The sequence below is a fragment of the Anneissia japonica genome, unplaced genomic scaffold, assembly GCF_011630105.1.
Source record: "Anneissia japonica isolate Jap-2015-1 unplaced genomic scaffold, ASM1163010v1 scaffold24_len2511860_cov200, whole genome shotgun sequence".
In the NCBI taxonomy this organism is placed as follows: domain Eukaryota; kingdom Metazoa; phylum Echinodermata; class Crinoidea; order Comatulida; family Comatulidae; genus Anneissia; species Anneissia japonica.
Window position 1 is genome coordinate 1,451,209 of NW_022730786.1, and position 27,789 is coordinate 1,478,997.

General features: G+C 31.1%; 2 protein-coding genes across 6 annotated transcripts in view; one reads left to right on the forward strand and one right to left on the reverse strand.

Moving 5' to 3' along the window:
* Nucleotides 1–27,789, reverse strand: part of LOC117115036 (membrane-associated guanylate kinase, WW and PDZ domain-containing protein 2-like) — a 118,677-nt gene that overhangs the window by 63,813 nt on the left and 27,075 nt on the right. For all 5 annotated transcript variants that reach the window (XM_033258682.1, XM_033258681.1, XM_033258679.1 and 2 more), the window contains 2 exons: nucleotides 20,586–20,702; nucleotides 14,604–14,723 (listed from right to left, as the gene is read on the reverse strand). In XM_033258682.1, the coding sequence (XP_033114573.1) occupies nucleotides 14,604–14,723; nucleotides 20,586–20,702 (237 nt within the window). The remainder of the gene's footprint in view (nucleotides 1–14,603; nucleotides 14,724–20,585; nucleotides 20,703–27,789) is intronic.
* LOC117115037 lies at nucleotides 1,980–16,813 on the forward strand. The gene is made up of 3 exons (XM_033258684.1): nucleotides 1,980–3,135; nucleotides 9,819–9,989; nucleotides 11,308–16,813. Exons 1-3 carry the CDS (start codon nucleotides 2,627–2,629, stop codon nucleotides 11,726–11,728), a joined length of 1,101 nt encoding a protein of 366 aa, XP_033114575.1. The 5' UTR covers nucleotides 1,980–2,626; the 3' UTR covers nucleotides 11,729–16,813.

Consider the following 27,789-nt stretch of genomic DNA (forward strand, 5'->3'; position numbering starts at 1 on the left):
TTTAAGATTGATAACACCACAAAATATACAGTAACAAAAAGTTTGCATTAAACACAATTATAATTATTGTAGGTTTGTTTTACTTTAATATTTTTTTCTTTTCGAATTATGATTTATCATAATGTTTGCAGTGCCAGTATGGCTAGAATTTTTAATTTACTGATTTTGTTTTATAGAAATGAAACAAAATCCATTACTAGAAGCAATATAATTACAACGCACTTGATTTAGTAGAAATACTGCAACCCTGGTAATAGCCTTATAGCTTCCTATTTCTGTAGTGATAACTTAGATGATAATGGTAGAAGGTTTATGATGACAATCAATGCTGATGAAGACGACGACTATGACATTGACAATTATGATGATCATGTTAATGACAAGTTTGAAGATGATAGTAATAGTAATGATGATATAACGACAATGATGTCCATGAAGATAATGAAACATAATGATGACAACAGAATGATAATAACGATAATGATGATGATAATGGTGGAAGATTATGACAATGACAATCAATGACAATGACGATTTTGATGATGATGACAATAACGAATAGTAGATCGATAATTATGACGTCAACAATGAAACTGACATGATGATCATTAGAAATAAATGAAGATAATATTAATCAATGATGATGAAGTTGTTGATGTTGAAGATGATGATGATGATATGGTAGTTCTCAAATCCGTCTGAAATGTGAAATAAGAAAGGATCCCTCTGTTAGTAAATTATTTTTCCCAAAATGTCCACCATGTTGACCTTGCCAATAGAGTTCAATTCTGTTTTCAACAAAGTGATCCACGTACACTGCATGAATCTATTAAACTGTTGGTCTACACCGAGGGCGCTCATCATTTGCTGTCCAATTCTAATCTTCTCCAAGTGATATAGGCTCAATTTTTATGAGATAATTAAAACTATAGAATCTTTATCCCCACTTTTCTTTTTGTTTCAAAGGACCACACACACAAACCCCAACAAACACATGCAAGATATAGGTCTATATTTCTTAGCATTCGTCAAGGAGCACATTTAACTTTCTACATACTTTTTCAGGGTAAATCGTCGCATGAAATGTTTATTTTAAAAAATAAAGAAAATAAGGAGGCCCAGGGGGACATGAAAAAAGGGGTCCAAGGTAGACCTGGAGTGATGAAAATATTAAAATATAATGGATTATCCACTTACAAAAGCAAAAAAAAAAAACAAAAACAAAAGAAACCCTCCTTTGGGATATCTTTTAGGAATACTCCTATTAAGGACGACACTTTTTTGGCCATAATGTAATCGGGGGAAAAACGTAACACTACAGTCTACCCTTATTTAGAGGACAGCCGTATTAAAAAGACACCATTTTTTCCCTTCATGTGTTTCCTTAATTTAAGGGGTTCTGCTATATAAACAGGTGAAAAGGGCAAAGGGGAAAGAAAGACCCCATTGTTATGCGTCAGTAATTTTTTTTTTTTTTTTTGGGGTTTGGTTGACACTCAAATCATTAAACCTATTCGCAACCCAAAGGTCAAAAAGAAACAGTCCAGCTTGATAGGGATTATTATTAGATATCATCAGATACCTCCATGATCAGATATACAACTTGGAGTCATCAACTTTGTGAACAGAGAGGGTTGAATCATCAAAAAAGGGAGGGACAAAACTTGTTAATCCTCAGCCTATTAAGTCAATGATCATACTCATTTAAGCCTTAACAACAACTTCCTGCTTGCTGTTCTGAACCCACCAGGTAGTTATCAGAGAACTTGTTCAACAAATTAATCGAACTGGCTTCAAGCGAGAATTGTGGTGTTTTTTTACAACTTGACTCACTTCCTGTAGTTAATGACACCCCCACTGATAAAAATGAAACATTCCTGGTTTATGACCATTAAGAGTGCTCGATGAATTGCATAAATAGATCACAGCTGTGTCTGCAAGAGAGATTACAAATGGACTCAACCATGTCTTAATTTGTAGGGAGACAAAACCCACAGTCATAAACAAACATCATTTTGGAATATATCTTGTGAAATGTATCGTATAATATTTGTTACTGTATTTTCAAAGATGGCATGCTTAATTTAAATGTATGTTTAACATTTAAAACATGCTCAAAATGTCTGAAAAAGACTTTGCTACAAGACACTGTCTCATCTTTCTGAGTGTAATTTAGATAATGCATCTCTTTTGATGAATGATTAGCTTGCCTGAGCGTTAGACTATTGTTTGTGTTCTAACGGAGAAATTGTAATTGTACGAAATCAGACAATAATTTCCAGCGTGCATTCCAAATTACGGCAGCTTTAAAAGGCTGGGGTTGACGAGTGCATTTCAGAGAAGGGGAAGATATATAAACCTGTCACATGTTAATCATTAAAGCCTGGCCACTAAACAAGAAACTTTTGATAACCTCGCATATTTTATAGGTCACTTCCCCATTACAATGGAAATCTAATTAACTATTTCTTACCCACAGCAGAATGGAATGTTCTAATGATAAAGATCATTAAATAGCAGATTTAAATATCAAATGTCATTAGCTGCTTGTCAAATAGATTTAATGACTATAAGTGGAGTTGGGAACAGAATTGCTTTGTCTGACAAACATCCACCACTATAAACTATGGCAGCCATAAACTGGACTCAAGAAAAATCCACGCCTGTAAGTTCCCCAGAAACTCTTGAAACTGCGAAACCATGGACAGGTATTGTGCGCTGTAAGAACTTCGGCTACGAGGAATCTCTCGCGTTGATCAAAATCTGGGGAAGCGAGGGTATCCAGAACCTTTTCAAAACAAAGCGCAGACATTTTTTTGTATGGAATAAAATCGCCGAGCAGATGACACAGCTCGGTTACAACCGACGGCCAGAAAACTGTAAGACAAGGATTGATAACATAAAGGCAATATACTTCCGGATAAGGAAGAATCTGCTAGATGGTGATCCAGCACCATCATGGCCGTTTTGGGATACAGTGCACGGAATTATGACACAAGGACCGACGGACTGGGAGATGAGGGATGGCAGCATAGAGATGGAGGATGATTACGGAGACATGCAGGAGGACGAACAAAATGATATCGTTACACCAAATGGTTGTGAAAATGAAGTATATGAACAACAGAATTTAGGGTATGTATGGTTCAAACTCCAAGTGCTGTACTATGTAATTATATATGATAGTATTTGGTTCATGCAGTCTGTTATTTAAAAAATAATAGGTAATAGGTAATGATGTTTATCCTACTTCATATACAGATTACATACCATGTCATATTACTACAGCTCAAGGAAATATTTAAGCAAAAATTATTTTCCAAAATGATAAATTCTAAAAGAGATAGGCTTTTGCCTCACTAATTCTAATTGATTCATATATTGTTCCGATGAATTAATTAGAGAATCAATTCCTAACAAGGTACATTAACGTAGAACAGCCAATCTATTGTCCTCCACAAACGCAAGAAACCTACAGTAGAGAGCAAAATTTACAACCAGCAAATTCTCCTACAATTTCATTTCAGCATTTGTTAATATTGTAATCGTTAGAGTGAATTTTTCTCCTGTTGACACGAAATTAAATTCCGCGAATGAATTCCCACAGGACTACAGTTGGATCCGTGTGCATGGTAGCTGTTGTAATTATTGATTTTTAGCAGTCACTCGAACAAACTGTTAGCTTAAGTCTCTAGATATATTTAACATCCTCATTATAATAACGATTCCATGTGAAAAAAAATTACTGCACTGCAAAATATTATCAACATTGATAGCGCAATGAAATAAAAACCATCATGAAACTAAAAACAAGATGGCTGGTATCACTCTAGCCAGTTTAGTATCGATAATATTTCTATTCTACAAATTGTGTCAGCTAATCATTTATTATGGAACGCAGACAATATCTCTTTTTCAATGTTAACAAGATCATAACAACAGTGAAGTCATCTTTAAACATTGTGTTTAATGCCAACTAAACAATGGCTAGCTACTCTAAACCATTATCACAATAGAGTAACTGCACTATACAGTGAGTAAGCAATACAAAAGACTAGCAATTTTTTTATTTTCTTTTCTACTAAACACTTTGCACAGCCATAAACATAAATTTTATATTGTTTTTTTTACTGAACATACATTAATTAAAATAAACATAATATTTCAAAAACGTTTTAATCTATAAATAAATAATGAATATATTGCGGAATTTCATTTTTCAACTTGAATATTTAGTTTATTATCAGGTACAATAATATGAAATTATTAATTGATCATAACAAAAATCATCTAGTACTAAATGCTATTCAAGATGATTCATTTAAACTTACAAGAAAAATTTGTCAGTCTTCTTAACTGTAAGGACCCAGATTATATACAAATTCTGTAACTATATTTAATATTAAACGTTAAAAATACAATATAAAATTAAAGGATTACAATTTATACAAGCCTAGGTCAGATCAAAATTTAAAACCATAACATTTTATTCAATGTTGAGGATTTTTAATCTAAATCAGATGATGTTGATGATCGTAATGTTAATGGTATGATGCTGAAGATGAGGATGACGTTGATCAATTTTAATGATCTATTGTGATTATTAATATAATACTGTCTTGTTTGTTCATTCAAACTACTTGAGGATGATATGATATGACGATGATAAAGACAATGATGATGATTATGATAAAATTTAAGATCTTGATGATGATGAATGGTAAAAATGACGATAAAAATGATTATATTGATGATTACAACAATAGCTGTGTTGATATGAACAATGAATATGATACAGTTAAGTGTATCATCATGGTTATCATCATCAGAATCAGGATCATTATCTATAAGAATTATATCAAAATGGCACCAAAAATTGCTAATATTATATTATGTTTATAATGCCAAATTATTTCCACCACTAGTATCTCTACAGTACTCACTGTGAATTAGTGGCAGAAAATTTATAATTCTGTTTATATTGATCGTTATGTTAATGGTAATCAGGCTGACTCAATCGAAAAAAAAATTATGATGAGTAATGACAATAGATGATAATGGTAATGAGCATGAGAGTGACAATGACAGAGTGAGCATGATAAGGACTGAGGTAATGATGACAATAATGACGATGAATGTGACATTGACGAAGATGTCATGTTGTGGCAACTGGTAGATTGAAAACATAAATTCACATATTGATGATGATGGTAATGATTATAAAAATGATGATTATTTAATAAAATGAAATAAAAATAATAATTGATAATATTAATGTGTTTTTGGTTGTACATTATGATCGTTGTTTTCTTTCTACCATTTTCCTTTGCTCCATTCATTGTTTATAATATATTTCAAGATGGTAGCATTACCCAGCATAATGCAAATGTCTACTTTAATAATTTTATTTACTTAATCCTACTCTTTAAAAACTTAACATAATTGAGCATTATTCTGAGGAGCCTACTGTATGTCTTACTGACCATGAAGGATGATGACAATGATGATGATGATAATGATGATGAAAATAATGATTACAAGATGATGATGAAGGATGAAGTATGACGACAATGATGATATAATGAAGATGATCATTGATGATAATGATATGACAACAATGGAGGCTGTGACAACGACCACGATGAAAGATAATCACGATGATAATAATGACGTGAGGATACTAATGACGATACTAATAACATGATGACGGCAGCGATGACGGTGAAGATAGAGGATTATGATGGTGATGATAAAGAATGGCAGAGAATTACGATGGTGATATGATATTAATAATAATGACAATGATAATAATGATGATGATGGGAAATTATGATGATGTTTACGTTATTGCAGCTGACCCAATATTTTTCTAATGCAGTAAAACAATGATCAAAAATAGATACAAACTTTTTAATCGTATATTACAAATATATCTTATCTAAGCCTGACCAAATATTGCCTATCGAGACTAACACTGACAGTAATCTATTAATAAAGAAGTAACACTCTGGAGAGTAACTGTATTATTGTTTTGACTATCACAGTTAAACAAAAATCTTAAAGAGTATGCCAGTTATTAAAGAAAGCAGACTAGATCAGTCGGCTGAAGTAGTCGTAGCCACTGTGTGCAAACTGAACCATAGATATATCTAAATAACCTTAGTCCAGATTTAATAGGGCACAATTCTTTCGAATGAGCCCATGTGCACATTAAAAAACACATTTAATAAAAGTAGGGAATAGTCTGCCAATATAGAGTACCACAGTCATGTCGTCACAATGCCAGGTGGCGCCCTCTGTCACCAACCAGACGTTGGTTACCGTTCATTTAGCCTGAATGACTTCATAGGCTTTCTGAAATAGGCATTTTAAAATCTAATATTTTACCATCCAAATGTACTAAAAACACAAAAGCTCGTATTATATTAGTTATCGAATACACATTTAATCATCAATTAAAATTTGAAAAGAAAAACTAAGATACAACATCTTAATAATTACGTTAGAAATTGGGATCAATGGTTTGTCAGTGGCGAAAATGGTGTCCGGTTGAACGCGTTTTGCAATAACAGCAACGGAGTAGTATCAAATGGTATCACATAACACTGTAGTACTCCATATTGTCAAAATCATTGTTGAAGAAACAAAATTCATATACAGTAGTCAATTAATTAATTGTATTTTTATTTTTTTTAATTTGAGTTATTTTTCCGTTTTCTATACCGATAGTTTTTCAGTTTTATTTACGAAAATAAATTATTAATGTCACTATCAATATATTTTAAATGAGCAATATTCAATATGGGGAAGTTGTTAATTTTGGATTGAGTAATTCATGATCCTTGCTTGCATATATAATATAATTTTATTTTATTTCTTCTGACAACAAATTGAACTGTATAAAGAATAAACATAAAAAGCTGTTGCTCTCATTCAATCAATGTCTGTTTAATTTCCAATTTTCATTACAAAAAACCCATTTAAATGGTTTTGCCTCTTTGGGTCTATTCTTCTCATCATTTTTCATGACATATAGTAGAGGTCATCAGTGTACACTTTTCTTAGAATGAAAACAAATATGATCTGGCAATGACAGTTATCATTTATCTTTTATTAACTCAATTTGTATGTTTCTGTCATTTGTTTTTCAGGTAGGGACCTCAATGGAAATAAGTATTTGGCTTTCTTGAATTATCCCTGGAATTTTACTATCACTGTGTATATTTTTTAATTATCTTGTTCATTGTTTTTTATGTGATTTGAAATTTTCCAAATACATTCATTCATTCATTTATTCATTATTTTATAATTTACTTTTTTGGGATGGGGTGGATGAGGAGAAAAAGTGTACATAGTAGTGAAAATGATGAAAAACAGGAACGACCACTAAGATATCACCATGCTATCAAAGCTATTGACGATGTATCCCACTTGTGTGTGCCGCCGTTCCAAAGGCGTATGTTCACAAATTAAATAAAGTACCCCTAACTTTAATTGAAAAATCTTGAAAAACCCTGTAAAAATTTACCGGTGCTCTACTTAAGAGGATCGGACAAGGTACCCATACCAAATGACAACAGATCAAAACAATTAATTTTCGTTGATTTGGACTTTTTACTAAAATGATATTTCAATTTATTAAAATAAGGATCTGTGTAAATAATACAATAGCAGTAATAATTGAGGCACATCATGGCAAAAAAATGTTGTCACACAGGCCACTTTTGCATAATTGAGCTATAAAACAAAAGAGCTCAAAAATGGCCTAAAAATCAAAATTTACTTTATCACTGCAAATCAACAGTGTTCAATAGGCTATCCAATTAATCAAGTCCCAAAGTCTTCGTTCTGAAAATGGTTAACATGCATTTATTTATTTTGGTATTTAATTCCATTAAACAAATGTATGTACAAATAATGTTAGAATCTACAGTAAAGTTAAAATAAATGATTTTTACAGTGAAAATATATGTTCATTTTTTAGAGAATAGTAGGTGATTACTCAAAATCATGTTTATCTTAACACTACAAAGAGTGATATACAGTACATTCACACCCCAATAAGTAGGTGTGAAATGTCCAATTTCAATGAATGACCCCTCACTTTAAAGATTACATACTCAGGTATCTGAAAATACCAATAATTGAATTCCTATTTAACCTACAACTTCCCCATTTTGCCATACCACACACCTTAATTAATCATCTGTTATTGGATGATGAATATTTTTCTTGTTCTTATTTTCAGTTAAAAGCTATTGTACAATTTACTTATAGAGAGTAAAGAAATCAACTACTAAATTTTATTTTCAAGATTATTGGCTAAACTTAGACATTTTATATCTTTAGGAAATTAATGTTGTTCATATCTTAAATGCTAAGTAATCAAATCTTTCAGAAGAACAACCGAATCTTTGATGCGTTTAATTCAGTTAGCAAAACACAACTCAAGTGGTATCTGATCACAATGTTTCCTTTGTTATCCGGATACAAATGTTTCCCTGTGTTCGGCACAACCTTATCGTCTGTTGTATAACAATTAATCTACCATCTGTAAAGTTCCTAGCATAAAAATAAAAATCTACCAAAAGACATGGCGTTCGTATCAGCTATTTATTATGGAAATCAATTTCATTTCTAAATATTACTCATATCCTTTGTCACAATGGTAGCAAATTTGATTAGAAGAAGTGTATTTCTTGCTATGCCTCCTCACAGTAGAACTTAATCACATAACGAGTACAATCTGGAAACGTGAGCCGGTTACCTTCGTCTCAAAAGGAAATAATTATTTTGAGCCAGGTAGAAAAATTGATAACATTTTTAGGGATTTGGACAGTGATCATAGCCAGGCAAACCTCAGACAATGTAATAATGAAGAGGAAAAACAACTCACGTAAACCAAATTCAATTTCTGAGATCCAAACTTTTTTTTTCCTTTTAAACCACAAACAAGAAGTATACGATCAAACCTGGTACGATATTTTTAGCGCAGAGTGCTAAAAAAATTTTGTCAATATTGATCCTCTCTTAAATCAGCATTTGTAAACATTTATATTAATACTTGTGTCAGGTGTTATTCCATCCAGACTATATTTAAAATATTCTGTCTCTGGTAAGCTAATAAACTTATATGAAATATATTTTCAATTGTTTACATTATTATTTTATTACAAAATTAATGACAAAAATGATCGATGGACTATAAACATCTTTCGTATTTGTCATTAAAATATGTATTAATTTACAGTTATTTACATTGCATATTTTAAAATAAATTATTTGATTTCAATTGATAATTAAAACAAAAAATAATGTATTACTTGCTGATCAACTGATGCAGAAATGGTACTCTTCTTATTGTTACTGGCTAGGGTATCAAGTTAAATATTTTTTTAGGAAAAAATTCTGTAAATTATAAATAACTTAATTGTTTTGATGTCTCATTGACAAATTCTTTAAATTGAAGTATCATGGTTTCCCATATTTTCACACCAACAGCAAGCTTCTCAATCTATATTTTTCGTCAGCTTTTTTTTTTTTTTTTTTTTTTTTTATCTCAAATCATCTTTTATTATCTTGTTAGTGCAATAACAGTTTAATCTTTAGAAATCAGTAGTAGTGATTTATTGATATGATTTAAAAATAATTTTGGAAAATAAACTATATTTTCATTTGATTTGCTGATTAGAATGTTTGAATTTGCTCATATAAATTGCTATTTATACACTGTAGAACCGCAAGTATTACAAATTTTCCTTAACTGCACAACATTTGTTTACAACCTTTCTGTATTTTTTATTATTATAATATTATAGTGACACTGAATTAACAGACTTCTATGGTACTGGAATTGAGGTCCCAAGAAATATCGCAGGTGATGGAGAAGAACCTGTCGAAGCAAATGGAGCCCCTCAAGAAGACAGTGGATCTGACCCAATGCCTAGGCCTAGAAAATGGAGTCGGAAGTCCCCATACCCCCGAAAAAGGTAAGAAAAGCAATATTTAAAAGAGAGAGAGAGTAATATTGTCTCCTTATTATTGAAAACCTGTGGCTCGGCAAAACTGTCCCTATTTAAAGATGTCTCTATGATGTTTAGTGTCGTATAATAAATCTATACTTTTAAATATGGAGAAAGAAAATTCTAAAACACGACGTTACATACCACATTCTCATTTTCTATAACACAACTACAGAAGAAACCTACCATTGCACTGAGATCCATATAAAGAGCATCTCATTTGATTTTGTGAAAAGAGCTGTTTTATTCTAATGATTATCTAAATTGAACTACGACAAAAAGGGACTTCTAAAGATTATATAAATATGTTACATTTGATCAATATTAATTCATTTTTTCAGAAATTCTATAGCATAGAATTGATATATAAAACAATTATTTTGTATGGACAGGTACATTGTACTTTTGCATGCATTTGTAACAAAGTTACATTTACATAGTGTATAAGGCAAAAAAACAATTATACAAAACTAAGTGCTTAACACAAACAAGACGTTACACTGAAAATGATGCTTGAGAAACCATAAAACATTCTGTATATTTAACCAAGATACTCATTTAACAAATAGAGTATGAACAGGAAAGAACATTAAAGTTAATAAAAAAACAGTGTTATGCAAAAAAGCTTTAGCAGCTGAGGTATGGAAGTTAACCATTGTCTATGAAACCCCTCCAGCCATGATTAACAACAAACAGAATTATTACAATATTATCATAATCATCATTACAACGGACCATCAGTATAATCGTCCATGTCGACACACAAGATATTAAGGTTTAGTCGAATGAGTGTTCAAGTGTTACCACTTAGCATATATGCTAATTAGATGCCTCTGGAAATCTTATCACATGACCATGGTCACATGACTAGAAAATTATAAATGAAGCATCGTATCATTTCTAGATACTTTAGTTATTAAAATAACTTAATATTTCAACTACGAATGTTTATTTTTTATTAGAAAAATCAGCAGCTATACATTTTCCATCATGATTGCCTTTAATTAAAAATACCGATTATATAGCACATTAATTTACTTCTTAATTTAAATGTAATGATAGTAAATATTTTGTATCATCTGTAAATTTAATAACTTCCTCTTCTTAGAATGTGCCTAATGATAACTCTATTATTTATAGGCTGCTTACAGAATCAATGTCCCACAAAGAGACTTTCTATACACATCCTGTTTGGAAATAGTCTGGTAAACATTTTGATACAAAGAAAAGCCACTGTCAATTAACAAAAATACATTTTAAACGGCATAATCTTTCTGTTTTCAAGTTTTAGCATGCTCGGCAACCACATTCAACGGACACCACCATCCGGAGAATATGACGGGATTAGTCTCCTATCGCAGAGAAGTCAGTTAGGTACGGCAAGATTTGCACCTACCGGTAACGGCACAGGCTTATTGAAGAAGAAGCATCGAGCATTAGAGCGGGCAGTACAGGACCTCGTAAGAGTAGAACGAGAACGACTTGATTTAGAAAAGCAACGACTGGAGATGGACAGGCAGCTGTTGTTATCAATGCAGACTAATATGATGTGGCTATCACAGGCCATGCTTATCCGTACAGGTATGCAAATGCCCATCAATGGACAGCGGGCAACTGAAGCCAACCAATCAGCAACCAGCCCTCCAACGACATCCGATGCAGGTTTTTCCCTGCCCCCGGAGAATCCAAAGCCTTCAACAGACTGAGAACAATCAATATTCCTGGTTTTGATTTTTGATCGTTTTTTTTTTTTTTTTTTTAAGAAAAGAAAATTGGGGAAAAAAAACAATGCCATATGATGCCAGAGAAGATGTTGCGGATCATATGTTTGATGCAAGAATTCTAATGAGTTAATGTTAATTATAAATAATTAATGTTAATTTTTATGTAAGTAATCTTTGAAGCAAGCTATATTGCGATAATAAAAGGCGAAAATAGTAGAGTGATCAAGGATGTTACCCTGTTTGATATCAGAATTTGCGTAAATTGAAGATATCTAATTTACTATAATATAATTTTGAAAGCAGTTTGATGAAAGCAAATGACTTGAACGTTAATAGCTAGTCTATCATCCCTTAATTAGCGGGCAATAGTTGGTTAGAATTTCTGAAAAACAATTAACATTACATATATCGTTTCTCCTCCTGTTCACATGTTGAGACCATTGATATCATAGTATAACTGTGTCAAACACAGTTAAGAGATCTTGGTCCGTAAACAACGCCATCATAAAATGATTTAGCGAGGAACTCTTTTACAGATATATAGGACAGCCATCTGGAAAATCCATATACTGCTTATTTGCTAACAATTGTATACAAAATAGGATTTTATCAGTCTCTGCGGTAGCCATTACAGCTATGATATAGACCGTCCGTCGTGAAGGAAATATACATCTACTATTAGTTCAAACTCATATCCATGTTAGAATCCATAAATCTATACTTTCATCAGAATGAGTCTAAAGGAGCATTTCGCTTTATCCAACAGACTAGTGATGGATATAGTTTTTAAAAACAGGGCCTAGAAGTCCGGCTGCAATTTCTATTCTATTTTGATGAAAAGATATTTGAATTTTATTAGTCCAAACCGAAGAAGATGCGCTTTTATGCTCTCTCTAGATCCATGATAAAGAAGAGGAAAGTAATTTTAAAACAAAATTTAACAATGATCAAAAATAACTAAAATAATTATATTTATTTCAGTGTATATTTTAAGATAGTATAAATTAATTGTTTTTTTGTGGAATCGCTTAAAATAATGGAATCATTTTAATATTAATATGTTGTTGTATGTGAAGAAATAAACAAAAAAAATCCAGTCCATTGATGCATAACAGCGGCAAGCTACTTATAATGCAAATTGAAAGTTATATTTGATAGCTAGTTCTGCTTCCAATAGTTATGTTGTGTAAACTAAGATATTTACTTTGTATATACATCATTCTTTAATTATTTCTTAATTTATTTTATGTAACCTTTCGTATCCAACAGCAAGTACAAAGCAATTTAATAGTTGGAGCGTTGCTCTATGAACTCAGTCAGTGGAGTTGGTTTCAGTGATGGGAAAACGTTTCAGAATTAAACAGGACTCAAAACCAGGACACCTGGATCAAAAAATCAGCATCTTAAATTCAGCTACAACCCTACTCAAAAAAAAAATAAAAACCATAATACCTTTCATCAGCAAACAATTTCAAAGAATAAAAATACAAATCAGAATATAAACACAAAATTGTTAAGCGATCCAATCCTTTGAAGGAGAGAGTGCCAATCCGTTTGGGCTCATAGGCCTATCCGCTTTTCTGACAAATGTATACACTGTGTCTTGGAAAACAAAATGAATAATATTATTATTATAAACCTACTTTTGGGCACATTCCCACATACTGTACTACATAATTCTGTCCAATGTTGATGCAATGATCCACTGTACCCAGAAACCCATTAAACTGGGATATTTAGTAGGCAAGCTACTGTTTCCCACAAGTACCAGTAGTCTTTATAAGCTAAGTCCCATGGGCTTAAGGAGTGAAGCTACTTATAAATGTGAAGAAAAATATTTCTTTCAGGATTTGAACCTAGGACCCTGGAATTGGAGGAAAGGATCTACAAAGTACCAGTAGCTGCTTTATAATGTCAACGTTCTATAATGAAAGAAATTCCTATTGACTACAAGTTTAATGCTGCGTTCATTAGAACTTATGAAGTCGGTTTTTCCCAGTTCACAACATGTGAAACGCTTTCATCTGGTCAGTGAACTTGTAAACACAAGAAGAAATTTGAGTAGAATTTTCTTCCTTAATTTGCACAAGTAGTGTGGAAATGGTGGATGTAACACAAACGAGCAGATGTATTTATTGCAATTAGTTTAAGTAATATTATTTCAGATAAAAAAAAAAAAAATGTTTTTTGTATGTTTTATTTGCAACCTTATGACTTGTATAATGTTCTGAATGTACTTTATAGAGTCCTTATTCAAGCTTTTTTTACATAGGCTAGGCCTAGGCTCACATCCGTGTGAGGGCGCTTCTTAAAATCCCAAATAGGGGGGAAAAATGCCATTTTAGCATTCATCAAATGAATGCACTCTTCTCGTGTTCTCGCATGTTACAAGTTGTGAAATCAGTTTTCACAAGTTTTAATGAACGCATCATAAAGCCCTGTTCAGACTATCAAATTTCATTTGACAAAAAACATTTTTATGTCCATATATAGTCATGATGTGCCTATATATGGTCAGGATGTGATGTCATCATGACCATATTTAGGCATGTCACATTTTTTTGTCAAATAAAATGTGATAGTCTATACAGGACTTAAGGTTCTTGAGATATTAAAACCATTAATTTTTTTTACCTTGAGCTGGTATTGAGAGAATAGTTTTCTTTTTAATATCGTCTGATTTAACGTTATTTAAGCTTTAAATAGTTTTCAAGTGGCGTTCGTCAACTTGCAGAGTATTGTTGTGATACCAATAGAACACAAAACAATCCGAAATGGCAGGGTAAAAAAATCGTCCCAAAAAAAATCGTGAGCTATATCCTTTACGTTTTTGTTAGTATTTGGCCGTTCCACTTACCGTCAAATATCCCACTCTCAAGCAGGTGACCCGTCTTCTCCAGTGCGATAAACTGCTCAACGGATAAGAACTTGTAGTCAATTCCATCAACCTCCTCGTCTCTTGGAGCTCGTGTCGTACCTGAGGGTCAACAAAGCAATAATCATGTACTGTACATGTGAATACAGTTATGTTTAATTATTTGCATAATATATACACTGAACATATTGATTAACGTCAAAATATTAAGAGGCCATTGTTCTCAAGGGTTTAACCTACATATATTTCAGAATCTTTTTTTCTTTGTTTTAGTGAATAAGTTGGATAGCAAGCTATCATGTATTTAACACGCAATTCAAATAATTCAGGTTGGATTAAGTGAACATTTAATTTCAATAATCTGTAAAAATTAAAGTTTATTATAAAATTATAATAATGTAAAGGAAAAAAAGGAAATAACATTAAGATTATTAGATGTAAACAATTAAACGAATGGAAGTTTTAATGATGGATAATCCTTTATGATGTACCCAAGTTATTTTCTTTACCTGAGTGAAAGATCTACTACAGAGTATTGTACATTAAAACTCTAATGGGATTTGATAATATAATAATTTTTTATTATAATTTCATGAATTTGTGCTTTTGTATGGGAACAAACAAAAACGTCTTTAGTATTATTTAAATATTTTGTATATTCTACTAAAAGCAAACTGACCAAAAACAACATAAGCCATGTATTTTTAAATGTTGAGGAAGTAGTTTGTATTTAATGATAGAGAAGTAAATGAATAAATGATGAAGTAATATTTAATTAGTTTCCTGGTGCTGAATATACACCAGTACTCTACATTAGACAAACTAGATAATTTTAAAATAGATTCCGCTGACGAACAATGAAACTAAACTGCGTCCAAATGAGATTCAACTTTGTTCAAATTGTATGTAGTGTATTTACTTAAATATCAACAATGTCTTTTACAACCTAGGAAGATTATCTTATTTTTATGCACTGAAAAAAACATATTCATTGTTTAATGAGTACCCCTGAGCAATAGATTATACTATCCTCTGGGATAGTTTATTCTCATCATATGGTTAAGATTTTTCGGTCCTAAAATATTTCAGTACAAAAATATTTAATCCATCTGGGACCAATGCCTTGAGCATTAAGGTGACTAGTCGATAAAAAGAGTGCTTAAAAAATCCTATTTATATTATTTATTAATAATGTGAATTTCTATTTTGAAAATGTAATTTTAATTTACGACTTTGGTTATAAATATGTTGACTACCTTCTACAGCTTTTTATCTCGCTGACAACATGCCCCTATAGTAGTATGGATTCAATCATCCATGACCGTCCTGCGAACGACACAGATTCGGTTCAAATCATGTCCTAGAATTCCAAGGACAATGTAAACGCAAAGTCTTCGCATTAAGCAGATAATTCTAATTTAAGCAATTACGTCAGAGATCTTGCAATCGAAGCTTCCCATTATTGTGTTTCTGGTGTAACAGGGTGGAAGGGGGGGGGGGAGGGGATTGAATGGGAATCAAAACTGCTACCAATATAAGCTTTTTGTATTTTATCTTATAATAAAATAAATGCTAGCATTTTATTTGAGGCATATCATAAAGCACCTAACTGAAAGTGCGGGGGAAATTGTTGTATTACATTCCTATAAACCTGGTTTATGAAAAGTAGGAAAATTATTCCCTTCTCCATGATATTACCAATGGCAATCAACATGTTTTGTTCTCTTCACACTATCAATTTTTATACGACAACATGTGTGATTTTTCCATAAATGGGTGTGGTATAATATCGTCAAGCCCATATATGGAAAAATCAGATATTTGTCGCTGAAAGCTTAATATGGACGGACCATTAAGATGACAAGGGGAAACTGAGTATGTAACTGTCCCCTGATAGATTTAGAAGGCAAAGGATTGCTTGTGATGTGAATCAAACTGTACATAATAACTCAAAATAACTACTCTTTCTTAATGACTCTTAGATCAGTACTGTAAGGTTTTGTAATTTGTCTCCTTTGCTAACTTCTGATGACAAAAAAATATTTCAAATATAAATGCAATGTTTTTCTTACATTGCCCCTTTTTTTGTCAAAGTTAATTTATGAACCTTTCAAAATAAAAACCTTTGAAATAAGTCTGTACAGTTGTTTATGTATTTGAAAAACAGCCAATAAATATGACGTTCTACTGTAGAATATTTGTCTGTTTTTTTATTAATTACGTCCGAAATTACGAAAAGTTACATCTGACAATTGTAGGGGAAAAAAATTTGTAAGATATGTTAGGTGTTGTTCACAATTTATAACATTTTCACAAGTGCAAAATCGGTATGCTAGGGGGAAAGAGTATACATATTTGTACATTTTTACATCATGAAAATACTAATTCAAAATAACATGCAATATAAAACATAATAGATTTTTATGACCAATTATAATGCAATCATGGCTATAATAGACATTTTTATGCAACCAAGTACAGTACTTTAGTTGACTTTAAAAAAATGGAGAATGCTTTTTGCAAAATCAAATTTTTAAATATGTACACTTTCAGAGGGGATGGGGGACCGACAGAGTACTGTTTGTACACTTGCGAAAATATTGATAAATGTGAACAACCATGTTTTAAATAATATTATGTATGATAATCTTTTGGTAATAATTATTACAGACAAGCAGCACTTACAGACTAAAGCTGTGTTCGAATTAATTTTGACTAAGACAAAAGGAAATTGTACCGGTGTTCGTACTACTAGCATTGAAATGCACAGTTTACAGTAAGCTAAAACCATAGATAAATAAAGTATTTAATTGTCAAAATTATCACCAAATTGTGAAGCAATAAGCATGCAATATCCATTCACAAATTAGCCAATGAGTAAATTAGAGCCAAAAATTTAAAAAAATGCTTCTATTCTGAAATAAATTAATACATTTAAATAAATGATTGGAATAAACATTGACTAATTATTATTGAAATTATCTGAAAAATCTTAGAAAAAACTCCATTACACTACATTGGCATATTGGTTGTACTTTGATTACGGGTCATAAGGCCACCATTCGTATGCTTTAGAGAATTACTGTATTTTGTTACAATATAATAATATACTAAGTTATCATTAATTACAGTAATTGGTTGCAGTATCAAAGAATTATCTTATAATAAAAAATTTTGTTTAGGTAAGACCAAGCATAATCAGAATTTATGCCTATTGATCCAATCTAACTATACAATATTAAACTATAATAATTAATATTAATATATAATAATAATGTCCACAATGAAATAGTTATAATATTGTTTGACTTAAATAATAATAATAATAATAATAATAATAATGAATAATAATAATAACAATAATAATAATAATAATAATAAAAATAATAATAATAATAATAATAATAATAATAATAATAATAATAATAATAATAATTAAAATAATAATAATAATAATTATTATCCAACTGTGTTTTTTACTTCACAGTTAGCAACAGATCCCAAAATGTCAGCAAATTTAAAGAACATTAATTGTTTTACTTTTTCCCTAAACAGATAATTACAAAAGGAAATTGGTGAAATTAATTAATAAACTATGAAACTCATTCAATTTCATTTTAATTTATAAGGCCTTGAGAAAAAAAAAATGGATTAACATTTTCAAAATCAGCATAAATTCTTATTTGGAAAACAATACATAAAACAAAGATTATTGCATTCTTAAAATTTAGAAAATTAAATTTTTGCTGAACTAAAATATTCTATTTTATTATTCATCATTAAAATTAAGTGTTTCTTTTCTTTATGAAATTCATTCTACTTACAGTATACATAAAGTACCAGTATTTTAAATCAAATCAGCCATAAGCACCCGTGATAATAAAAGATAATTTTATTAAAAAAAAGAAGAAGAAAAAAACTATAGCTATAAATTGGGAAAGCTATAAGATGGTTAAATTCATTTTCCAGGGCCTTGGGTTCATATGAGGTTAATTTTCTTTTCTCAACTAAAGCAACTCCAATATCTAATGCTCTCTTTACACAAGATAAAAGGTTACACAAGACGTAATGCAAAATGTAACAACGATTTCCTGAAATATATCTACCAAAATCACTGTGCCTCATTTTCACACAAGTGAATTTAAACCTATAAAATTTGGTACAATTGGTACCCTGACAGCGAACATATGTACGACGCCACGATAAAAATAACCTACGCTGTCAGCATGCACAAATTTATGCTAAATATCTTGGAATGATACATGCTAAAGTCTATGATTTTTTTATAGATATCACACCAGGCGCGTGCTAAGCCGAAATGGATAGCCATTTAAGTCTGGTTTCCATGAAAATCGCTACCCGCTATCGCCAATTTCTTTGGCGGCGCTAATTGGTCACTTGAACCAGTGCAAGGATTGCAGTAAAAACACTGTAGCGATTCTACGATGGAAAGCAGGCTATACATGAAAGCAATGTCAAATTTCCCCTAGCACACATCCCACGTATGTTTTGAATGTTTTGTCTTGTGTGAATAGGGTATTGAAGCCTCATATAGTACACCGAGACATGGTTTATAAAAGAACAGACAAATTTATTATGTCAGACTTGGCGAAGCACTCGCAGTTGGAAGAGAATGAGAAATAAACCTAGATGGAGTGAAGTCATAAAGACAAAGATAAATGATAAATAATTCTAACAGAGTAAAATATAGAAATTATTTTTAATTTTATTGGCATATCATCAAAACATTAGATTTAAATGACTAATATTAATTGTTATTAATAGAAAAGAAAAGGTGCAAATCATATTGTAAAAATCTTGATTCAACCATAAGAAAAATTGTTGTTATATTGGAAAGAATCCAAACCTTTTAAATTATATGCTGGGCACCATAACCAAATCATGGCTAACCTAACCAAAGATAATTCCATCTTTCAGTTAACTGACTGAAGATAGTTGTAACCAAGCTTCACCATTACAATCTGATGTAATTTTGTACTAATCGGTAGCAAAAGCCGTATATATTTGTCTAATTTAATTTAATATCACAACACTACTTGATGAAATATAAGAAAATGCAATAGACAGATATTATCTGAAAAACCCATCTGTAAATTTCTGTACTTTTATAATTTTCATTTCAATTTTTCCTGATCACGATACAAGGAAGAATTATTCAAAGAGTTCTATTTCCTTTGTCAACAGCTTGCTTGCAATCGAAAGGTGAGGTCATGACACTATATGAATATTTCATAATTATGATTATTTGCATATTATATATAGAGGGCAGTATAACAGTTTTATTTTCTTTTATCATATGAATGAACATTATATTCAAGTTGAGTGTCATGGGTGTATGTGATATCTATGTGCTATATAACAACCAATAGTAGGATGGCAGTTTGAGGATGTTTAGATTTTTAACATGCATTAGATGTTAAATGCAGGCCAATTACAGGTGCTATGTAGAAGGCTATATCAATTGTGTATATCATGTATCATTTGCTTTTTTTCATGTAGATGTTTTGTTTTTATAGATATGAATATTATAAATATTATATAATGCATAATTATATAAATTTACTTTTCTAATAATTAAACTTTTCAATATAAATATAAACAATGTAAAATAAACTTCACCCTCCAATTTAAGACCACCATTGGGACCTGAAATTTGGGGTGGTCTCTGAATTTGGTCTCCACATAGAGGATTAGCATTATTATTATTAATAGATTGAAGATTATTATTTGGTTCTTTGAAAAAGTGGTCTCGAATTGGAAGGTGCACTGTCATGTTATTACTATCAAGGTAAAGCCAGGACATACTTTATCATTAATTAATATAATGATAAGTATTATTAAAACATTTGTAATTTATACAAATTTAAATTCAGATGAGACAATAAAAATTATCTAATTATTAATGTGTACAAAATGATGACCAGAAAAGTAATATTAACTTACATGGCACTGTCCGCATATACAAATTGTCTCGTATAGTCTGCTGGAGTTCGTGGTCCACAGATCCTTTTTGAAACCTTATGTTAAGATACCGTCTCAGGTCTTTGGTAAGAGTCGGACCTAGAAGAAATTATGCAAAAAATACGAGAGATGAATTATTGATCGTAGGTCGAGTTTTGTTTTCTTATGGTAATCGGAGAGAGCTCACAATCCCGGAACAATTATACTCAATTAACCAAGTTCTTATGTTTACTCATGATCAATGACCTTTTAAAGATGAACTAGAAAAAACACATTAATAATTATAATTCAAAGAAAGACATTAGAAACATTGCATAAATCATTTTAAAAGAATACAGTTATACAAACAACAATACTAATTGTTTCAAATGTAAAACTTGATTATTTATTGATTATAAATTAGAAGTGTTGGGCTAGGAAGCCAGAATTTCAAGACTAGTCAAATCTCATTTGAAACAGGCATTAGAAAAAAACAGCTTTTGCAAAATTTACAAAATGTTTACTATATACCTTAAAAATGTATTATAGCCAATATAAGGATCTATACAAAAAGATACAATTTCTCTTTATATTAATTGTGTAATACAAGGAAGGGAGAGAGGGACAGTACCAGCAAAATCCAATTTTTCAAAATATGTTTTAGGAGACCAATTACTGTACTATAGATAAGATGCAATGCTAAAAATTACATACCAGGAAGCAGTCATATTACTGAAATACGACTGCCCCCAGGCTAGGCCTATACACTGTTTCTGAGGCAAAATCTAATGAAAACTTTGAAGTTAAGATATGAGCGTAGGAAGGATGATATAATAAAAGGCAACTAAAAGCCCAAGAAAAAAATATTGGCATTCACATCACACACAGGCTTGATGAAACCAAAAAAGCAGTAATTTGTTTCATGCTCAGAATGGTCTTTGCTAGACAACCATAATTTTTAGTGAATTTCTTAATTTGACCTGCAATGACCCTTGTGTAAAAATTCAGCAAAAGCTATAAAATCTGGCATCATTTTACCTGGAGACCCCCTGTAATACCTGCATTAATGGCACATGTTTAATACCACACCTTGATCTTAATTACCCTCGAGGGAGCCCTAATAATGGAACAACATGTCACTGCCAACATTATAGGCCTATTTACGCCTCTGTGTAGCAAATAACAATAGAGCATAAAAGCGGATTCGGTTCATTAAATTTAGGTGCTCACTGCTTCAAGATGTCCAAGAGATCAGAGCACTTTAATGTGACAGGACTTAGTCACACAGTGCAGATATAATGTTCAATATATATATATATATATATCTTTTTATATCTTGTGATTTTATTGTATTGATTATATTTTTTATGTTTATTGCAATTTTCACCTGTAAGTGGGAACGAAGAGTTCCTGTTGGACGATTGTTATAAAATAAAAATTAAATTAAAGTAAATAATTAGTGAAAAAACTACGCTGTTAGGAATATTTATATAAAACAGAAAACATATATCACCATTATGTTAGTGGATGCTTAATGTCAAGTTGAACAATTCTTCCACCCCTAGATGTAAGCATCTTTACCGTCAACAGATTAGCACCTGTTCTTCAGACATTCTTAATGGCGTTCTTTTCTTTGCTCTTCCTCCCACTCCTTCCTCCAACAATATATTATCCAATTAGTAAATATTCCTTTCTCATTTTAGTAAATCACTCTTCTACTTTTCAACCCATTTAGAAATTTAAAAAAATTTTCAGTATTTATCATGAATACTTTGAATTATTTTCTTGTTCCTAATTCTTAATTATTTTGATTACAGTAACTCCACATCTATGCAGGATGGAATGATGCGCTATAAATCAAGCCAGCCTCTTTATGCGACTTGGTGAGTGAAGAAGTTATTAATTAGAAAATCCAGGCAGTAAGCCTACGAATCTGAGATTATTATGAGGCAAGCAGGTTAACCACCATGATACAACTCCATTCCTTCTTTTATAACTATCAATTAACTGTATTTTGTTATACTGTATTCACATTGTTATATTTAGCCATGGTATTTAACCGTAGTGGGATGAACAGAGCTGGAGCCAGGGGGCTGACTCAACGGTGAGAACGCAAGTGGGTCGGATGTTGCTCAAAATGTCTCATAAGTGATCCATAGAGCACAGCCCCCTGGAAAATATGACAATTTAGGGGTTTCAAAATTTAAACAATTTTAAAGTCTACTACTAATATGTAAAAAATACATAATTTTTTCTTCTCCCTGACAAAGTGTATTTTTCTCCCCGGGAGGGGAGAGGGCTCTCCGGTGCTCTGCCGGCACCACACCTAGGGATGAATAGTCTCTTTGTAGCCTTGTATCCTTATCTAAATTTTGTGAAATTTTAACATGATTGAAAGAAACCATGTTAATTTCATTCATATCCAATAGAAACTGCAGCATTAAATGAAATATTGTAGTCTGTATTTTTTTATTTGGAATTAAGTATTAAACAAGAATATCTAATTTCATAAGCAGATACAACACTAGAAGAAAAAAAATGATGAACCAATTACATGTCACCTTTGATCTTTGACATCTCAAAGGAGAACCTACAGAAATTTAACTAGTAAAAATAATTTTCCAGGTATATAAAACAGCAAGCATTAATAAATAAATCTAAGGAATTTTATATTTCCATTATGTATTCATTTTTTTCTCTAAATCCCTGATGTTATGCTGTTCCTATGGTTACAAAGCAAAGTAATTGAATAATATACTGCCCTCACAGTTTTATGGTTAATTTGTTCTAGAAACTGTTAATAGTGTTATGCACCAGAAACTACAGAGATCATATGAATTTGTGGTGTGCGTGTAATTATTGTTATGACCAGTCCTACCATTTTTTTTCTCATTATCAAAATTGTTCCTATTAATGTCTATTTACTCCATGAATCTCTGTATGCACTACAACAGTACAGAAGGCCCTTACATTACATGCTTTTATAATTTATAAATGATTATTATTATTATTGTTACTATTATTATCACTATTAATGATTTTCAGTTCTATATGTGATGAAAACAGTCTAAGTATTATAAGTGAAACCAATGAGCGATACTAAATATGAATATACACAGAGCAGTATTTTCAATCATTATACTGAAATTGGCAATACGCATTTAATGCATTGGTAAATTCGGTACATAATAGTAATCGTTATATGTTGCTTCCTACATTATTAAACCTTTTCATACCCAAGTAAAATGTACAATGTCGAAAGACAAATTTGCATTTTTTTATGATGATAAACATGTTACCAATTAATCTTTTCTCACAAAAAGAAACATTGCAGTCCTTCAAAAATACAACAATCAAACTGAAAACCGTCAAATGCATGAACATTTACATCTTTATATTAAGCAATATTAGATTTATCCAGTGCCTTAAGCAGCGCTTAAAGGAAGTATCCAGCAAAATGGACGTCATAAGCTTGGTGCAGGGACGACGTCATTGGGTAGACCTACTGCACAGGATACACTAGGAAGTCTAGGTGGAGAAATCAATTGATTACTTTGTTTAATGACATAAAGTCATGAAAACCAAGTCGTTATATTATAAAGCAGATTCAGATTCAGATTTTTGATCGATCATATAAGATACATAAAATTTGTTTTCCTGAGTTATTATTAAAATATAAGTACACAAAAACATTCAGCTGCATAAAAAGGTAAAGGTATTACATACATCATAACATAGAAAGTATAAATATTAAAAGTTGTATAAAAAGACATGACCCCTTGTATTTTTATGACAATAAAAGATCTGTATCTATACTGCTAAAAACCAATAAAATCCATAAAAACATACAGTATATATAATTTCAACTAAAGGGACTGCCTTGCATTTGTGTATTAAAACTTAACTACTGAATTTACTATTTGTAGAGACAAACTGCACTTGAGATAAAAGAGTGTTTAAGTTGGTTTGTTCAAATTTTAAGTTGTCTTAGTCTTCCTGATTTGTTTATAATGTATTTCATTATGTAGGGGATGTTTCATTACAATTATTTCTTGCAGTTTAGATAAAATGGCTTCCTCAACAATTTCTTTTATGGGATTGACATTTTTGTTATAGTTTTATTTGCGGCCTTATTACCTTTGATAATCTACTGTATAGACACAAAAATGTCATTTTATACAATTTGCAAGAATATGTTTGTGATCATAATTACTCATCCGCCCTCAGCATACATATTAAAGAATTCAGAATAGGCCAAATTTTTAAAAAAAATGTTTCCCATCACCTCCCTTATCTTTTCCTTAGGCCGCCTCCGGTTTTGTTTTGTTCCCAAAATACCAAGAGAATCGTGTGGGAAAATGCAAAGAGCCTGGTTAGAAGTGTAATGATATGTACTAGGACTGCTAAAGGCCTATTTATACCACCATGTATATTGGCCATGTTTCTGTATGAAGAAATGGGGTGTATCATCCTCCTTTTTTAAAACCTAGATGAGAAACATGATTTTTTTTTTTAATTGGCCTAATAATATTGACTAGGCCTAATTATTAGACCTTAAATATAATCAGAATAATCATCACCAGTGGTGTCAGCATTTACTTTCAACATCTACTTAACTTAATGATTTTCTTTCATTGGTCAATTACTAGGCAATTATAGACAATGGAATGGTCAAGTGATAGGGGTGGTTATTATAAATGCAGCTAAAAGGTCAATGCACTATTCACCATTAATGAGATGAGATAAATCATTAGCATACAACAGACCACAGTAACCAGAGATATTGAAGATGTCAAGGATAATAATTATTATGTTTTATTTACAAACAAGAACCAGTGCATTTGAGGAAATTGGAGAACAAAATATTCACATAACTGACAATTATTATTATTATTATTATTATTATTATTATTATTATTACTCTCTATAAAATGCTATAATCTACATTGCAACACTAGATAGTATATTAGTTGACACAGATTTGTAATAAACAATTTAAAAATATTAATTTTGAACATAAAATATCTAGATCAAATTTTTTTTAGAAAAAAAAATGCTATAGATGGAATAATTAATGACTACACCCAATTAACATGGTACTTAAAATGGTTATGGTATTTTCTAATTGAAATGCTATAAATTAAAGAGTAATGAAAAATGATAATTGTGTACAAATATACGAGGGAAGCCATGACTAAGTAGACACCTGATGACATCACGTCACAATAACAGTACTTTGACACAATGCCTCGATGACATCATCACGGCTCAGACACAATCACACCTTTGTTTTCATTTACTCAGCCTTGGCTTTGTTGGACAACAAACGCTTACTCACAGGTAGTCAACATTCCTACAACCTGGAAATTTCAAATCTGTCTCATTCATATGAATATTCATATAATTTTAATCTAATAAATATTCATATTACTTATGGTGCTATATTAGAAGATCGTGTTACATTAAAATATCAAAATTTCATGAATAAATTTAAATTCTCTTCGAAACTCAATTCCCTAATAACACTGGAATAGATTAAATTCATAGGGCATTACATGATTCAGAGTTCAATGTATTATTTATTGTGAATAGAAACAAATATTATCAATCAAATGAGAGTTAATAAATCACATCTTAACCTTATTTCTTGTTCAACTATTTTTGCAAGGGTGAGGCAATGGTCAACATCTTAGCTAATTATTAAATATTAATTAATTTGACTACTGTGAATTTCGAAAAATTAATTTGGATGTAAAGTCCTATAGAGTATTAAAATATGACATGCAATCCACATTCATTGATCATTGATAGCAAATGCCAGATTGAGCATTTTATGAAGTTGCAACTGAGCTAGTAGTCAACTTATTTTAGCATTTCATGTACCCATGATCCTGAACAACATGATCCTGGATATGGCCACATAAATCATATAAGGGTAAAATAAGATGCATGTCCTCCCCCACCCCCTGAAAACATGTCGCTAAAAAATTTTTCAGCCCTCCCACCACTGAAAATATTGAGAAAACAAATTAACCAAATCTTTTAGATATTGACAGTGTTGGTAAAAATTTATCGTAAAAACAAATAAGAAAAAACATGGTATTATTTTGGAGAAGTGATCATGAAGAACTTTAGTTCCAACCATTCAATTCGGAACAAATTAGAATGCTCTATATCATCTCTAATCATTCATGTATTTCTCACATCTGTCTGGGAAAAAATGACTGTTTATATGGTGGCCACCTCCAGTTTTTCTAAAATAAACTTTGATGCAAAACATGTGGGTTTATTGTATTTGCTATATACTGTACAGTAATCCTTTGAAAGCACAAAACAATAAGAAAAAATCCACTTGGAATCTCTTTACATCTTAAAATATACATTGCAAATAAGATTATCAAAATAAAGCTTAATCCTCTTAAACCTAAGGAATTTTAATATCTTAATCTCTTAATCTAGTGATTATCTCACAAAATCCAATTTAAGGGCGTTAGGAGTAACTACAGTAAAAGTAGAAGAGGCTTAGTAAATACATGCACTAATTTGTCTCATTTTGTGTCTTGAAACATTTATATTAAAATAATATATCCACTTATCTTCCGATTAAATTCTTTGGTATCATACCTGATTCACAAATGCTAAAATATTACATAGAATGCATGGTAAATGGGGCTTCCCCCAAAACCAGCATCAGTTAAACCAAAACAAAATAATATATCCACTTATCTTTCGATTAAATTCTTTGGTATCATACTTGATTCACATATGCTAAAATATTACATAGAATGCATGGTAAATGGGGCTTCCCCCAAAACCAGCATCAGTTAAACCAAAACAAAAAAAATGACTTTTTAAAATATATTCATATTCTCCACACCAGCTTTAAGTTACGTTCACATCAAGCCCGGATCCTGTCCGGAGCCCGGACAAAAAAATCATGAGTTGCTACGTTATTTAAACGCTGCGTTCACATCGCGCATAGAACACGGTTATTCGGGTTAAGTGGGTATGCGTTCTATTGGTTCGAACCATCCAAGCTTGTTGCTGATTAGTCCAGGGGAAAAAAACGTACGATTTCACGATAAAAATGGCTCTCAGATCCGTCATTCCGGATCCGGAGTCCGGCTTGGAAATCGTACAAATTTGATGTGAACGGTCTTATTCTTTACCACTGAACCCATTTTTCATGATTTTTTGTCCGGGCACT

Bases quoted from the DNA above. Each gene is read 5' to 3' on its own strand.
- LOC117115037 (XM_033258684.1), top strand. From the start codon at position 2,627: ATGGCAGCCATAAACTGGACTCAAGAAAAATCCACGCCTGTAAGTTCC. The intron at 3,136-9,818 runs GTATGTATGGTT...ATAATATTATAG, and splicing joins TATGAACAACAGAATTTAGG to TGACACTGAATTAACAGACT. The intron at 9,990-11,307 runs GTAAGAAAAGCA...TCTGTTTTCAAG, and splicing joins TCCCCATACCCCCGAAAAAG to TTTTAGCATGCTCGGCAACC.